At 44.6% G+C, this 14,826-nt stretch overlaps 1 protein-coding gene across 1 annotated transcript in view; it reads right to left on the bottom strand.

The window, feature by feature from the left end:
- Positions 1 to 14,826, bottom strand: part of Ube3c (ubiquitin protein ligase E3C) — a 93,825-nt gene that overhangs the window by 34,345 nt on the left and 44,654 nt on the right. The window contains exons 14-17 of the mRNA XM_069997161.1: positions 6,703 to 6,807; positions 5,258 to 5,345; positions 4,869 to 4,966; positions 3,153 to 3,285 (exon numbers count right to left, since the gene is read on the bottom strand). Of these exons, the coding sequence (XP_069853262.1) occupies positions 3,153 to 3,285; positions 4,869 to 4,966; positions 5,258 to 5,345; positions 6,703 to 6,807 (424 nt within the window). The remainder of the gene's footprint in view (positions 1 to 3,152; positions 3,286 to 4,868; positions 4,967 to 5,257; positions 5,346 to 6,702; positions 6,808 to 14,826) is intronic.

Here is a 14,826-nt window from a genome sequence, read left to right as displayed (position 1 = left end):
GAGAGCAAGGGCAATGCAGGAAGCATTAGCGGAGGTCAGATAGTAGAGTACTGACGTGTATGACTCAGCAGAGCAATGATATTAAAGGGACAATGCCATGACATCCACATAAATACAAATAAGCAAACAGAGTCCAAAACCAGAAGCTTGTGTATATAAAAGTGCCCATTTCAGCTTACTAGCAAACAATAAAAACCACCTCTCTGGAGTCTGCAGGAAAAGGTTTGCGATAGTAGGGAGCCCAAGGCTTCGGCATGCTAGACAAGCATTCTTCATCTGAGCCGTGTTCCCAAGCCCTTCACTTGCTCTTCGCTAACTTTATCCAGCAGGTTGGCCTTGAATGTTGAGACCCCAGGCCGGTGCCTCTAGAGTAACTAGGCTACAGGAATGCAGCATCACACCCAGCCCCAAATCTCTTTCTGTTGACTTCTCCAGACGGGCACCGTGTGAGCAGCATTTAGGAGAAAGTTAAAGTATGTCACCTACTGCATGACAGAGGAGACTGAAATGCCTGTAGAGGAGGGGAATAAAACTAGGGACACAAGGAGAGACTAGAGCAGTTATCATCAGGAACACTGCCAAAGGTGACACTACAGAGCCCAGAATGAGGAGAGCCACGTGACCCGACACCAGGGACCACATCCCCTGTGGGAGTCAGGCAAAGACCTATATCTTCGGGGCTACAGCTACTGTATCATGCCCAGCTAGAATATATACTGGGGATTGTATGTTACTGAAATCTCTTAACAGCCCCAGGCTAAAAAAACCACACTCATCTGCAGGACAAAATTGAGCAAAACTAACACTCCAACAGCTGCAAACATGAATACCATCACACAGCTAACGCATCACTTTTTTTTTTTTGTCGATTATGGGGCTTGAACTCTGGGCCTGGGTGCTGTCCCTCAGCTCTTCAGCTCAAGGCACATCACCACTTCCAGTTTTCTGGTGGTTAACTGGAGATAATAGTCTCTCACTAGCCGGGTGCCTGTGGCTCACACCTGTAATCCTAGCTACTCAGGAGGCTGAGATCTGAGGATCTCGGTTCAAAGCCAGAGCTGGCTGGAAACGTCTGCGAAACCCTTATCTCCAATAAACCACCAGAATACCAGAAGTGGTGCTGTAGCTCAAGTGGTAGAGCGCTAGCCTTGAGCTGAAGAGCTGAGGGACAGAGCCCAGGCCCAGAGTTCAAGCCCCATGAGCTACTGGTGCTCAGTTTGAGGTACTATTCTTAAACATACTTTTTCGAAGTTGGAACCATACTCAAGATAAAGAACATCCTTTCACTGACAATCCCATCTCAATTTTGGTTCATATAATTACAAAACATGTTCAAACTAAGTTCCAGATAAAATTCCAAAAAGAAATTTCGCCAGCTAAACAGAAACAAAAACATTAAAATGTATTTGCTCCAGCCATGAATGGCTTATGGCTGTAATCCCAGCTACTCAAGAGATTGAGATCTGAGGATCATGGCATGAATCCAGTCTGGGTAAGAAAGTCCAGGGGATTTTTATAGAATACCAGCCTCAGGGACAGTGACTACAGCCCGAGCTGGCCTAAGTTAAAACTCTAGTACTGGCACAAAACAGTGAAAAGAGAACATGTTTTCACATTTATATCAAGCTGTTACCTGAACATCTCATCTTTTTTGTTTTGTTTTTGTTGGTCGTGGGCCTGAACTCTGGGCCTGGGCGATGTCCCTCAGCTCTTCAGCTCAAGGCTAGCCTTACCACTTGAGCCATAGCACCTCTTCCGGCCTTTTCTGCTTATATAATGCTGAGGAATTGAACCCACGGCCTCATGCATGCAAAGCAAGCACTCTACTGAGCTACCTTCCCAGCCCCTGAACATCTAATCTTAATGGACAACCTTGAACTTGGGGCTTTGTGTTTGGTAGGCAAGCACTTTAGCACATGAGCCATATCTCCAGCTCCAAATATCTTTTTTTTTTTTTTGGTGACAGTCCAGGGGTTTGAACTCAAGGTGTAGGCACTGTCTCTGAGCTTCTTTATCTTCTTCTTTTTTTTTTTTTTGTCAGTCTTGGGGCTTGAACTCTGGGCCTGGTGCTGTCACTGAGCTCTTGAGCTCAAGGATAGTGCTCTACCACTTGAGCCACAACACTACTTCTGGTTTTCTGGCGTTTTATTGGAGGTAAGAGTCTCACAGACTTGCCTGCCCACGCTGGCTTTCAACCATGATCCTCAGATCGCAGCCTTGTTAGTAGCTAGGATACAGGCGTGAGCCACCAGTGCGGGGCATGAGCTTCTTCTGCTTAAAGCTAGTGCTGTACTTGAGCCACAGCTCCACTTTGCTATTTTTGGTAGTTTACCAGAGGTAAGCGTTTCATGAACTTTCCTACCCCAGTTGGCTTTGAACATTGATCCTTAGATCTCAGCCTCTTGAGTAGCTAAGATTGTAGGTGTGAGCCACTGGCATCTGACTTCTGAATATCTAATTTTAAGACCGAATACAAGAAGTTACTTGATATATATAGTACTTCAAAAACTGCCAGATAGTAACAATACTATGTTTTGTTTTGTTTTTTTTTTTGGCCAGACCTGGGGCTTGGAACTCTGGGCCTGGGCAGAGTCCTGAGCTTCTTTTGCTTTTTCTCTTGCCGGAAACCTAGGCTTATAGGTATCTTGACACCACTTGTTTCTAAGGATAAATTAGGAATGTCCAGCAGGACACTGGTGGCTCCCACCTACAATCCTAGCTACTCAGGAGACTGAGATCTGAGGATGGCAGTTTGGGTACAAGAGTCTGTGAGACTCTTATCTCTAACCAGCAAGAAACCAGAAGTAGAGGTATGGCTCAAATTGCAGAGCACCAGCCCTGAGCGAAGAAAAAGCCAAGCAAGAGTCTGAGCACACGTGCACACGCACGCGCTCACACACACCACAAACCACCAACACCCCAACCAAACAAAACCAAAAACCAAAATCAGTGTCACCACCACAAAAACGTCATTTCAAAGGGCCAAGGATGCAATTCAGTGGTAAAACATTTGTATGTATGTGGAAGGCCCTGCATTAGATCCCTAGTATTTCAAAAACAAACAAGCAGAGGACTTTGTAGATGATTCTCTCCTAAAATAATTTCCCAGCCTCCCCTGCCATATATACCTCTATAGAGAGCAGTACACATACCATTTTCTGGGGACAGTTTGTCATAAGCATCCTCATAAATATAGTTCCTTCTTATTGTGACATTTATTCCATCTAGAAATGGACCATCTCCTTGAACTTCTTGCTTATCTGCATAAATTAACCTTTGAAAGATCTGACAAGGGAAGTTACAAGGTTATTATAAACAACAAACTTGTTGTAGACACAAGCAATCAAAAGAACTGGGGGTAGGGGGTGGGGTGCTAGAACTGGCGCTTAAACGCAGGACCTGGGCACTATCCCTGAGCTTCTATTGCTCAAGGTTACTGCTTGAGCCAAAGCTTCATTGCTGCTTTTTTGGTGGTTAACTGGAGGTAAGCATCACATGGACTTTCCTGTTTAGACTGGCTTCGAACTACAATCTTCAGGTATCGGCGTCTTGAGTAGCTAGGGTTACAGGTGTCTGGCTTCAGTAAATAAAATAGTCATGGTATCAAATGTTGACTTTAATGTCACTGTTTTCTTCCATTTTATAACAGATTCTGAAAATCAATTGCTTTATTTAGTCTATATTCATTACAAATCTTTCATAAAAATCCAGGAGGTAAAAAGAACTGCTCTTGGGGCTGGGAAGGTGGCTCAGTGGTAGAGCGCTTGCCTTGCATGCCTGAGGCCCTGGGTTCAATTCCTCAGCACCACATAAGCAAAAATAAAAAAGCCGGAAGTGGTGCTGTGGCTCAAGTGGTAGAGCGCTAGCCTTGTGCTGAAGAGCTGAGGGACAAGCACCCAGGCCCAGAGTTCAGGCCCCAGGACCGGGGACCAAAAAAAAACCAAACAAAACAAAAAACAAAAACTGCTCATTGTAAAAGTCCTATTACAAGATCTAGTGGGAACACTTCCATAATGACATAATTCACAGGTTATTGATTGTGAAAATCAAGCATAGGGAACTCAGGAAGAAGTTGCCATTTGTAGTTTTTGAAGAAAAAATGCCAACAGTTTCTAAAGCAAATGCCCAGGATTGAGGAGGCCTAACCAATACTTCTTGAAACCAACACCAAAAATTCTTACAAAAATTCCTAGAAAAAAACTACATATAAGTTAAGTGATTGCAAATAGAACACATTAGATTATGTTTGGGAACAGATACAAACAAATTCTGGTATGTGGGTCAAAATCACCAGGCAAGGAGGTACAGTATCTGCTCATTTTTATTTTGTATAAAGTAGTGTTCATGATATGCCACTTCCACTCGAATGAATGGAACATACCTTTACAAAAAGTGGCATTCTCAGTAACAAATTCACTTAGAATCCACGATCAGCAATCTGTTCATCTAACAGGCCGGCCACTCAGCCAGCTGCAACTAAGGGAAACCTTTCCGTTTGTGCCACGAGGTACCTGCTGTTTCATCAACTATTGAACGCTGTTACAACCTACTGAGAACACAGATTAGACACCGTCAGGGCTCTGCTGGCTGGTGTTTTGAGGGGTGGTGGGTGTGGTTTGAACTCAGGGCCTCACACTTGCTAGGTAGGCACAGGGTCTCGGATTTATGCCAAGGCTGACTGGAACGGCAAGCCTATTTAGACTCTTAGTTTAGCTGAGGTGACAAGTATGTGAATCACTCTGTATTTACTGGTGGAATGGGGTTGCTCACACTTTTTGCCAGGACCCTCCTGAGGACTGCCTCCCACTAAGCCAGGACTACAGGAAGAACCCTCCATACCCAGTCTGGGGCATTAGCTGTTTACATACCTTCACTCGCTCCTCAAAAGGAACCACGAAAGGCAGTTCTGTCAGGATGGCAAGCTGCCGTTCCTCAGACACGGACAGTGGCGGGGACTCCAGACCCACTGCGATATTAGAAGCTCATTAGTCCACACTCACTGTCAGACAGACCCCAGCAGTCTAACGCAGCTATCTACCCCCAGCGCCCCAGACCCAACCTAAACGTTTTTCAGTCTTCCTGGTCATGTGAGCGGTACCACAACAGCAAGGGCAGGGCAGCAGGCCATTTTTTTGTGGGTGATGAGACTAGCTCATGGGGCCAAGACCCAACCCTGCGGCAGCGCAGGCTCAAAGGTGCGGCAGCTGCAGCGGGCAGAGGTGCTCCCGGAAGCCGCCGGGAGGTGCGGTGGGCTCACCCTCCAGAGCAGACTGCAGCGGGCCGATCCTGCCCATCCGCCGGAACCTCCAGACGTGCCTGGAAGCAGGGACGTAGAGCTGGGTGACCTGAGGGGACCAAACTGGAGTCAGCACCTCCTTCTGACCCACAGGACCCTGGCTGGGCTTCCCATACTGCGAGACAGGCGGGCCTTGCTTCTGTTTGGGTGAACTGGCCCTCTCCAGTCTGCACTTGCTTGCTTCTCCTATGCCGATTCTTTGTTTTTGTTTTTTTTTTTTGGGTCCGGTCGTGGGGCCTGAACTCTGGGCCTGGGCGCTGTCCCTCAGCTCTTCAGCTCAAGGCTAGCGCTCTACCACTTGAACCACAGCACTACTTCCGGCTTTTTTTCTTTTTGTGTATGTGGTGCTGAGGAATCGAACCCAGAGCCTCATGCATGCAAGGCAAGCACTGTACCACTAAGCCACCTTCCCAGCCCATGCTGATTCAATTTTTAAACTGAATTGATAACTTTTATTTTTCCTTATTTTGCCAGGCCTAGGGCTTGAACTCAGGGCCTGGGCGCTTTCCCTGAGCTTCTTTTGCTCAAGGCTAGCACTCTTACCACTTGAGCCACAGCGCCACTTCCGGCCTTTTCTGTGTATGTGGTGCTGAGGAATCGAACCCAGGGCTTCATGCATGCGAAGCCACATTCCCAGCCCAATGACTGTTTTATTCAATAATAAACAGTATCAGGGCATAGCAAACAGTCATAATAATACAATGGCTTTACAAAACAAACCATACTGAAAGCATCCTTATAAATTTGTTCAGAGTGCACTACAGGTGTAACTATGTGAACTATGTCACTGATGTTCTTCTGTGGTGAGCTTGCTTTCTTCTTTTTTCTTTCAGTAATGGGGCTTGAACTCTGGGCAATGGCACTGTCCTTGAGCTCTTCAGCTCAAGGCGAGTGCCCTACCACTTGAGCCACAGTGCCACTTCCAGTTTTCTGGTGGTTAATTGGAGTAAGAGTCTCACAGACTTTCCTGCCCAGGCTGGCTTTGAACCATGATCCTCAGATCTCAGCCTGCTGAGTAGCTAGGATTACAGGCATGAGCTACCAGTGTGTGGTTTCTGTGGTGAACTTTCTAGAGTAAGGATGAAATCTATCTGGCACCAGCCCTCATTTCCTGGGCACTAGCTTAAGCTCAGGTCAGCAACCCACTGTGAGGGCCTCAGACCTCACTGAAGTACACAGACTGAGATGGGCCATAGCTACAACACACCTGTAACCGAAAGAAAAGCACAGAATCCACTCTGAATGGCTGTGACAGGGGTAGGCTACAAGATCACTGCTTTTTTCTAAAGTAATGAGGTACAAAATAAGTAATAACTCAAACAATTTCAAGGGATGTACTCTCCTGAAAGACGAGAACTGAAAAACCATTCTGAAGGAAGCACATCACAAGGGTCGTTTAGCAGTACCTTATCTGCTTTAATATCCTCTTGCTCTGACAGCCAGTGGTTCGGAGGACAGAAGTTTCTCCTTGTGTCTCTGGACTTCAGCATTTTCACCAGGTTGGTGATAACCTGTAGAGAAGGGCGGATCCATATCACAGAAGCACTGTGCACAAAAGCTGGAGCGCCACTCAGACGCCTCAAGGAAACAGGGCTCCAAGACTGATGGTTGGAATTTTCAATGCTTCTCTAAGGAAAGGGTTTGGGCTTTGACCATGTTAAGTCTGATGCCAAATTTCAGTAGAATTCAAATTCACACAAGCAGGATTTTCTTTACAGGTTCTATATTGTATTAAGTTTGTTTCAAACAGCTACATTACTTGATTAAAACAACTAAAAATGAAAAAAGAAAAAAGGGCTCAAGCGTTCCCAAACCAGGGTAGGTAAGAGACCTTCACAGCAAGGCACCACTGGCTTATCCCCGCTACTCAAGAAACTGAGATATGAGGACTGAGGTTCAAAATCAGCCTAGGTAGGAAAGTCCATGACACTGTTATCTTTAATTAACTACCAAAAAAGCTAGAAGTTGAGCTGTGGCTCAAGTGATAGAGAGCTAGCCTTGAGCAAAGGGACAGTGTCCAAGGGATGAGTTCAAGCCCCAGGAACAGCATACACACAAAATGAGCACTCCCTGCCTTCCGCAATCACAAGAGTGTGCTGCAAGAACAAACTAATTACCTGCCAACAAAGAAAGGAAAGTGAACTCCAGCATACACACATAATGGTCTTTTATTACCTGTAGAGGAGATGGTGGTCAAGTTTTGAAATATTTAAAACTTAGAATTAGCTCATCTGAGGTTAAAATGCCACTCTGACATTTTTTTCTAATTTTTATTTTAATTTTGATGGCCAGAGCTAGGGCTTGAACCCACAGCCTCAGCACTGTCCCTGGGCAGATTCTTTTGCTCACGGCTAGCACTCTACTACTTGAGCCACAGTACCACTTCTGGCCCTTTCTGTTTAAGTGGTACCTAATATACTTAGTTCTTGAGAGTTAGCTTTAAGTTTCCAAAGACTGGATCTTAGAACAGTACAGACATGTTCTGTTTAGGGAAGAACCTCACTGAAATGTCATGGCTTCTGTCCATTTTCACAGTAAATAGGTATTTAAATCAGACAATTAGGAAGTGGTGCTGTGGCTCAAGTGGTAGAGGGCTTGCCTTGAGCTGAAGAGCTCAAGGACAGCACCCAGGCACAGAGTTGTCAAGCCCCACAACCAAAAATCAATCAATCGATCATTCAGATAATTAGCCACTGTGTTGAAATGTGACCTGTTCACAGAGCCACACTGTTAACAAAGGCTGTGTTTTCTAGGAACTGTTAGGTTTCTTGCTTGTTGTATTACCCCACAGAATCTGACCATCTGCGTGAGACTACCACCCAGGAGACAAAGCCTTGCCACAGACACTGAACCTGACCACGGTCACAGACAAGAGGCAGTCTGCCCAATTACAGGAAGTAAAACGTGCCCACCCCAATGCTACTCCTTTACCCTCCTGTATTTAAGAGTGTCCTTTGTGTGGAGTCTTGTACAGAATAAGGAGCCCCTTGAAGAATTAACTGTGATGTTCTGTGCTTCTACTCAATTCTATGCTTCTAACAGTTTTGTTGTTGTGTTATGTTTTTTTGTTGGGGGAAGGGGTAGAAGGTAATACTGGGGTTTGAATTCAGCACTCTGATTACTAGGTAGGTAGACTTCTCTACCAGTTGAACTTCACTTCCATGTTAACTCTGTGTGTGTGTGTGGGGGGGGGGGAGATTCTGGGGCTTGACTCAGATTTGGGTGCTGTCCCTAAGCTTTTTGTTCAAGGCTGGTGTTCTACTATTGAGCATAGCTCCACGTGTAGCTTTTCTGATGGCTAATTTGCAATGAGAATCTCAGACTTTCCTCCCAGGGATGGCTACAAACCTTGATCCTCAGATTTCAGCCTCCTGAGTAGCTAGGATTACAGGTGTGATCCACTGGCACCCAGCTTTGATAAAATTTACCAAAGATAAAGTCAACATCTATATTCAGAACTAGCCATCCACTCACCAGTTTAAAATTATGATTTCAGCTGTTCATGTTCCCATAATCTTTTTTTTTTTTTTTTTGTCAGTCGTGGGGCTTGAACTCTGGGCCTGGGCACTGTCCCTCAGCCCTTCAGCTTAAGCTAGTGCTCTACCACTTGAGCCACAGCACCACTTCCAGTTTTCTGGTGGTTAATTGGAGATCAGAGTCTCACGGCCTTTCCTGCCTGGGCTGCCTTTGAACCATGATCCTCATATCTCAGCCTCCTGAGTAGCTAGGATGACAGGTGACAGCCACGGGTGCCCAATGTTCTCATAATCTTTTTTTTTTTTTCCTTGTCGGTGGTGGGGCCTGAACTCAGGGCCTGGGCGCTGTCCCTCAGCTCTTCAGCTCAAGGCAAGTGCTCTACCACTTGAGCCACAGCACCACTTCCAGTTTTCTGGTAGTTTATTGGAGGTAACAGTCTCAAGAACTGTCCTATCTTGGCTGGCTTTGAACCACAATGCTCAGATGTCAGCCTCCTGAGTAGCTGCAATTACATGCGTGAGTCACCAGTGCCTGGCTAGTTTATTTAATTTTTAAAGCTTATCTACACAGACATTCCATTTTCATATATTTGTAGTGTGGGTAAGTTTTGCTTTTTTTGGTAGTACTAGTATTTGAACTTGGACATTGAGCTTGCTAGGCAGGTATTCTACTACTAACTTTTGACACTGAAAGTGAATCTGAGAAAAATAAACATGTTTACTTTTCACTTCACAAAATGAACCCAGTCAAACTTTCATTATTAAATTTTGTGTTTTCCTTTACATAATGAAGAAAAATGCTAAAGCATCTTAGTTGTACACAAAGCACCCGAGTTGAATTCTAAAGTATGGTCTTTGACATTTCAAAGCAAAACAAAACTACTTGGAATTGGTTTAGGGCAAAGGGGGAAAGTATCTTCCCCACAGGTCTTACAAAGCCTGTGAAGTAATCTGGTCTGGCCCCACCAAGGCAAATGCAACGCACAGCTGAAATTCAATAAAACTAGTACTTTTCATAGAACATAAGCAGTACCACTAACACAACGTGCTATTAATGGCCTTTGGAAGGAAGAAAGTTGGTTAAACCCCAAGGTTAGGAGGTAGGCTTGTCCTGTTTATTTAGCAAATGAAAATATGGAGTCTAGTCAGATAAGCTGGAACTTCATATAAATTGCAAACTAAAAAAACATAATTATGCTTCACATGATAACCATAAAAACAAGAACCAGTAAGAAATCAGGCAAACAAGTGAAAAGGCACCCGACTTTTTTTTTTCTTTTTAGTTGTATTAATTTTCTTTCTTTCTTTTCTGTTTATGTGGTACCAGGAATCGAACCCAGGGTCACATGTACATGCTAGGCAAGTCATGAATTCCCAAGCCTACTTAAATTTTTTTAATGTTATGGTTTTCTAGAATTCAAGATTTGATATTTATCTGAAATTATATGGAAAGCTTATAGATATGATATCAAAATACACAAGTATTGAAGCTTTTCAATGTTTAATTTCACAGTAACTTAAAAGTCGATACATAGTAGTAGAGCACTTGAGTAAAAAAGCCCAGGGACAGTGCTCAGGGATAGTGCTCGCTCCAGGACTGGTACTAAACACACTCACACAAATACACACCTGGGTCATTCATGGGTCTTTAAGGTAGGGAATGTGATAAGTACATGAGGGAAGAATACTTTTTTTTTTGTCGGTCGTGGGGCTTGAACTCGGCTTGGGTGCTGTCCCTCTGCTCTTCAGCTCAAGGCGCGTGCTCTACTGCTTGAGCCACAGTGCCACTTCTAGTTTTCTAGTGGTTTATTGGAGATAAGAGTCTCACGGACTTTCCTGCCCGGGCTGGCTTTGAACTGTGATCCTCAGATCTCAGCCTCCTGAGTAGCTAGGATGACAGGCCTGAGCCACCAGCGCCCAGCTGGGAGAATACTTTTAAACATTTGACTTCTAGCCTTGTACTGGAGGTTCACACCAGTAATTTTAGCTATTCAGGAGGCTGATGTCTGAAGACCATGGTCTAGAGCCAGCCTGGGCAGGAAAAGTCCATGAGCCCCTATTTCCATTTTTTTCCCTGGTCATGGGTCTTGAACTCAGGGCCTAAGCACTGTCCCTAAGCTCCTTTTGCTCAGGGCTAGCACTCTACCAAACTGAGCCACAGTGTCACTCCTGGTTTTTTCTGTGATTAATTGGAGGTTAAGAGTTTCATGAACTTTTCTGCTCAGGGTTCAATTGAGATCTTCATATTAGCCTCTCGAGTAGGTAGGATTACAGGCATGAGCTACTGGCTCCCAGTTTATCATATCTTAATAATTATAAAAGAAAGGATACTCACCTCTGCCAAAAACAAAACAAAACAAAACAAGAAACAACCGAAAGACATCCAGGCAAACAGACAAGCAAAAACCCCAACCCAGGCAAGGCTGCGTGAAACACGGGTACAGTGCTTTGCACCTCCTGGCTTTAAGGTTGAAGTCTCCCCTTAGTAGTGTCAGGGGCAGAAGCTGGGGTCTCACACAGGGCAGGTATCCAACACTGTGCAACACCCTGTCCTTGTGTCAAAACTGGGTCTTGCCAAGGGTCCTGAACCCCGAGTACTGGGATTATAGGCATGGTAACGCACCCAGCAAGGGTTTGTTTTCCCTCTTCAGAAGAAAAATACAAATCAACCCTAAAGAAAGGAAGAATTGGCATAGTAGAGTTCTTTCACTGTGGTAACTGGACAGGGAGGCAAGAGAGCACATGCCTGTGAGGTAACTCCGACTAAATCTGGAACTGCATACAAAGACATCTCAAAGCAGGACTTCCGGTCGCCTCACAGAGCAAAAGCAATTATAGATACAAATTACATTTCAGGGAGAGTTTATAAACTTGATAAATGCATAAACTGTTTTAGCCGTGTCCATGAAGGACTCAGAAACTGACCTCAATTCCTACGGTGACAAAGAAAGATGACTCTATCCACTTACAATTCTATGTTCTATGACCAGCCAACAGAGCCTCTCACAAATGAGTTCAGCAGAACCAGCGCTGACTGAAAATGAAAATAGTCAGTACTGAAGGAGTCAGGTCTCATCATCTGCAACTCTGTCAAAGTCAATTGGAGGCAGGAAATCATTGGCAAAATGCTTTCACCTTTTTTGGTAGGTTCTATCTTGATTGCTTCAACTCACAGTTGGCACTGTAAGATACAAAGCTGCTGATAAATTTTATTTTGGCCGGGCGCCGGTCGCTCACACCTGTCATCCTAGCTACTCAGGAGGTGGCTGAGATCTGAGGATCATGGTTCAAAGCCAGCCTGGAAAGTCCGTGAGACTCTATTTCCAATAAACCACTAGAAAACTGGAAGTGGCGCTGTGGCTCAAGTGGTAGAGTGCTCGCCTCGAGCTGAAGAGCGTAGGGACAGTGCCCAGGCCTGAGTTCAAGCCCCACAACAACAACAAAAAATAAATAATTTTATTTTGCACGTCCTCCTCCATAAATAGGGACCACATGGGTTTCCACTATCTTGGGACAGAAGAAGCAATACAACGCTGTCTGGGTGGATGAAGGAGCACTCTTACAAGGGGCCACTATGGAGTACGCCAGTAGCATTTCCCAAATAAACATCATGTTTTTTTCTTAAAGGAAATTCTGCTAACAGCTCATCCTCAATTATGCTTTGGTTTTTATTATTTCTAGGATTCAACTCAATGGTATGTATAAAATAGTTTGGGATGGGGTTATGTCTCAAACCACAGGAATCCTTTAAAAAGGTCTATTTTAAGTTCAAAGGTCTTTATACAAAATATGATTTCAAACCTAAACCAATCAATCTTAAACAAAATGAATAGACTGTCAGAGCTGGAGATGTGGCTGAGTGGCACAGCATTTGCTTGACATGCACAAGGACCAAGGTTCAATCCCTAAGACCACAAAAAAAAAAGGTATGTGGTGTAATATGGTGTGTGTTGTGTTTTGTGCTGGTCCTGGGGCTTGAACTCGAGGTCTGAGCATTGTCCCTGAGCTTTTTTGCTCAAGGCTAGCTAGGCTAGCGGCTAGGCGCCTTAAGCCACAGCTCTATGTACAGCTTTTGTGGTGGCTAAGTGGAGTTGAGGTCTTATGGACTTTGCTGTCTTGGCTGGCTTCGAACTATTGGTGTCTAGCGCTGTGTGTGTGTGTCCTAATTATTATTATTTTTTGGTCAGTTGTGGTGTCTGAACTCTGGGCCTGGGCGCTGTCCCTCAGCTCTTCAGCTCAAGGCTAGGGCTCTACCACTTGAGCCACTGCACCACTTCTGGCCTTTTCTGCTTATGTGGTGCTGAGGGATCGAACCCAGGGCCTCATGCATGCAAGGCAAGCGCTCTACCACGGAGCCACCTTCCCAGCCCCCATTTTACCTAATTCTTAACGTCTTCATTAATAGTGCAGTGAGTCACCCCGGCACACATGAAAGCAGCTTACTATACAAGGGCTTCTGGTGTCTCACTTCTCTTAGCTCCACAGAATTTTCATTTCACATGTAAGCAAAACAAAACTGGACCAGTATGGAAATTACCTTATGCAGTATTACCAATGCAGATATTTTTAATGTCCTAAAGACAAGCCTGTCACAAGGAATCATGCAACTCTAGGGGCTCAAAGACAACCCTGCAGTCTGTTAGCATGCATTTATGAGGGGGCACTGCTAGCACAGACCTCAGAATTTAATTAATTACAAAAAGAAAACACGCTCCCATAATCAAATCATCTGCCCTGCCCTGAACCCTCCCCCCCCCCTCAGTCCCCACCCTACCCCCCGCCCAGTTATGATGGTTTGAACTTAGGCTTGGGCACTGGATTTGAACCACAATCCTTGGATCTCAGCCTCCTGAGAAGCTAGGATTACACGTGTGAGCCACAGGCTCCAGCTCATAATCAAGTCTTTTTTGTTGTTGTTGCTGTCAGTTCTGGGCCTGGGCGCTGTCCCTCAGCTCTTCAGCTCAAAGCTACAGCTCTACCACTTGAGCCCCAGCGCCACTTCCAGTTTTCTAGTGGTTTATTGGAGATAAGAGTCTCACAGACTTTCCTTGCCAGGATGGCTTTGAACCCTGATCCTCAGAGCTCAGCCTCCTGAGTAGCTAGGATTACAGGCGTGAGCCACTGGTGCCTGGCTCATAATCAAGTCTGAATAGGTGTGACGGCTTCTTTTTCTTTTATTTTTGTGTGCTGGTCCTGGGACTTGAACTCAGGGCCTGGGTGCTGTCCCTGTGCTTCTGTTGCTCAAGGCTATGTGACTTTTATTCACAGCTCCACTTCTAGCTTTTTCTGAGTAGTTTATTGGAGATTAAGAGTCTCACAACCTTTCCAGCCTGGGCAGGCTTCTAACCACGTTCCTCAGACCTCAGCTTCCTGTGAAGCTAGGATGACAGGCATGAGCCACCAGCAATGGGCTTGATAGTGTATTTTTAACTTAGAAAAACTGCACAATTGTCAATCTTGAAGAAAGCAAATACTAGGGACTCAACATATGACTTTAAAGTTTACTTAGGATTACAAAGATAGGTAATTAAAATAAATTGTGCAAACATGTATTACATTAATCTGTACAAATTATGAATTCAATGGTGCATTAGTCCTGTATTCACACAATCAAAACATTATCAGTTACTTTCACTGCTGCTAATGCTCATGCTCCTAAGTGAAATGTGTTGTAAAATCAGGCAGAATGGGCTGGAGAGAGACTCTGGTGGACTTGTAGAATGAATAAGCATTCCTTAATTAGCCCATCAGGTTAAGTGCAAGCATTAATGGGCCTTTCCTAAAGTCTGGCTTGACATCTTTTTCCAAACATGGCCAAGAAGAAAGTTCCATTAGCAATATTAATACAAGCTTAGTTGATCATTTTCATTCAATTAGCTTCTTTCAATTAAATAGATAGCTTGACAAAAGCAGTGATAAAAGACCTGAAGGGACAGCTGATGACTTGCACTGAACATTAGTGTGCGCAAGGTCACTGTGCTAAACGGACTGTAAATCTAGCATTCAATTTGGAAAATGCATTTCTTCTGCTCCCACTCTGCTAATGAGCAATTT

Source organism: Dipodomys merriami, unplaced genomic scaffold (assembly GCF_024711535.1).
Source record: "Dipodomys merriami isolate MVZ:Mamm:240054 unplaced genomic scaffold, mDipMer1.0.p SCAF_5, whole genome shotgun sequence".
Classification (NCBI taxonomy): domain Eukaryota; kingdom Metazoa; phylum Chordata; class Mammalia; order Rodentia; family Heteromyidae; genus Dipodomys; species Dipodomys merriami.
This window is presented reverse-complemented; position numbering and strand designations above follow the sequence as displayed.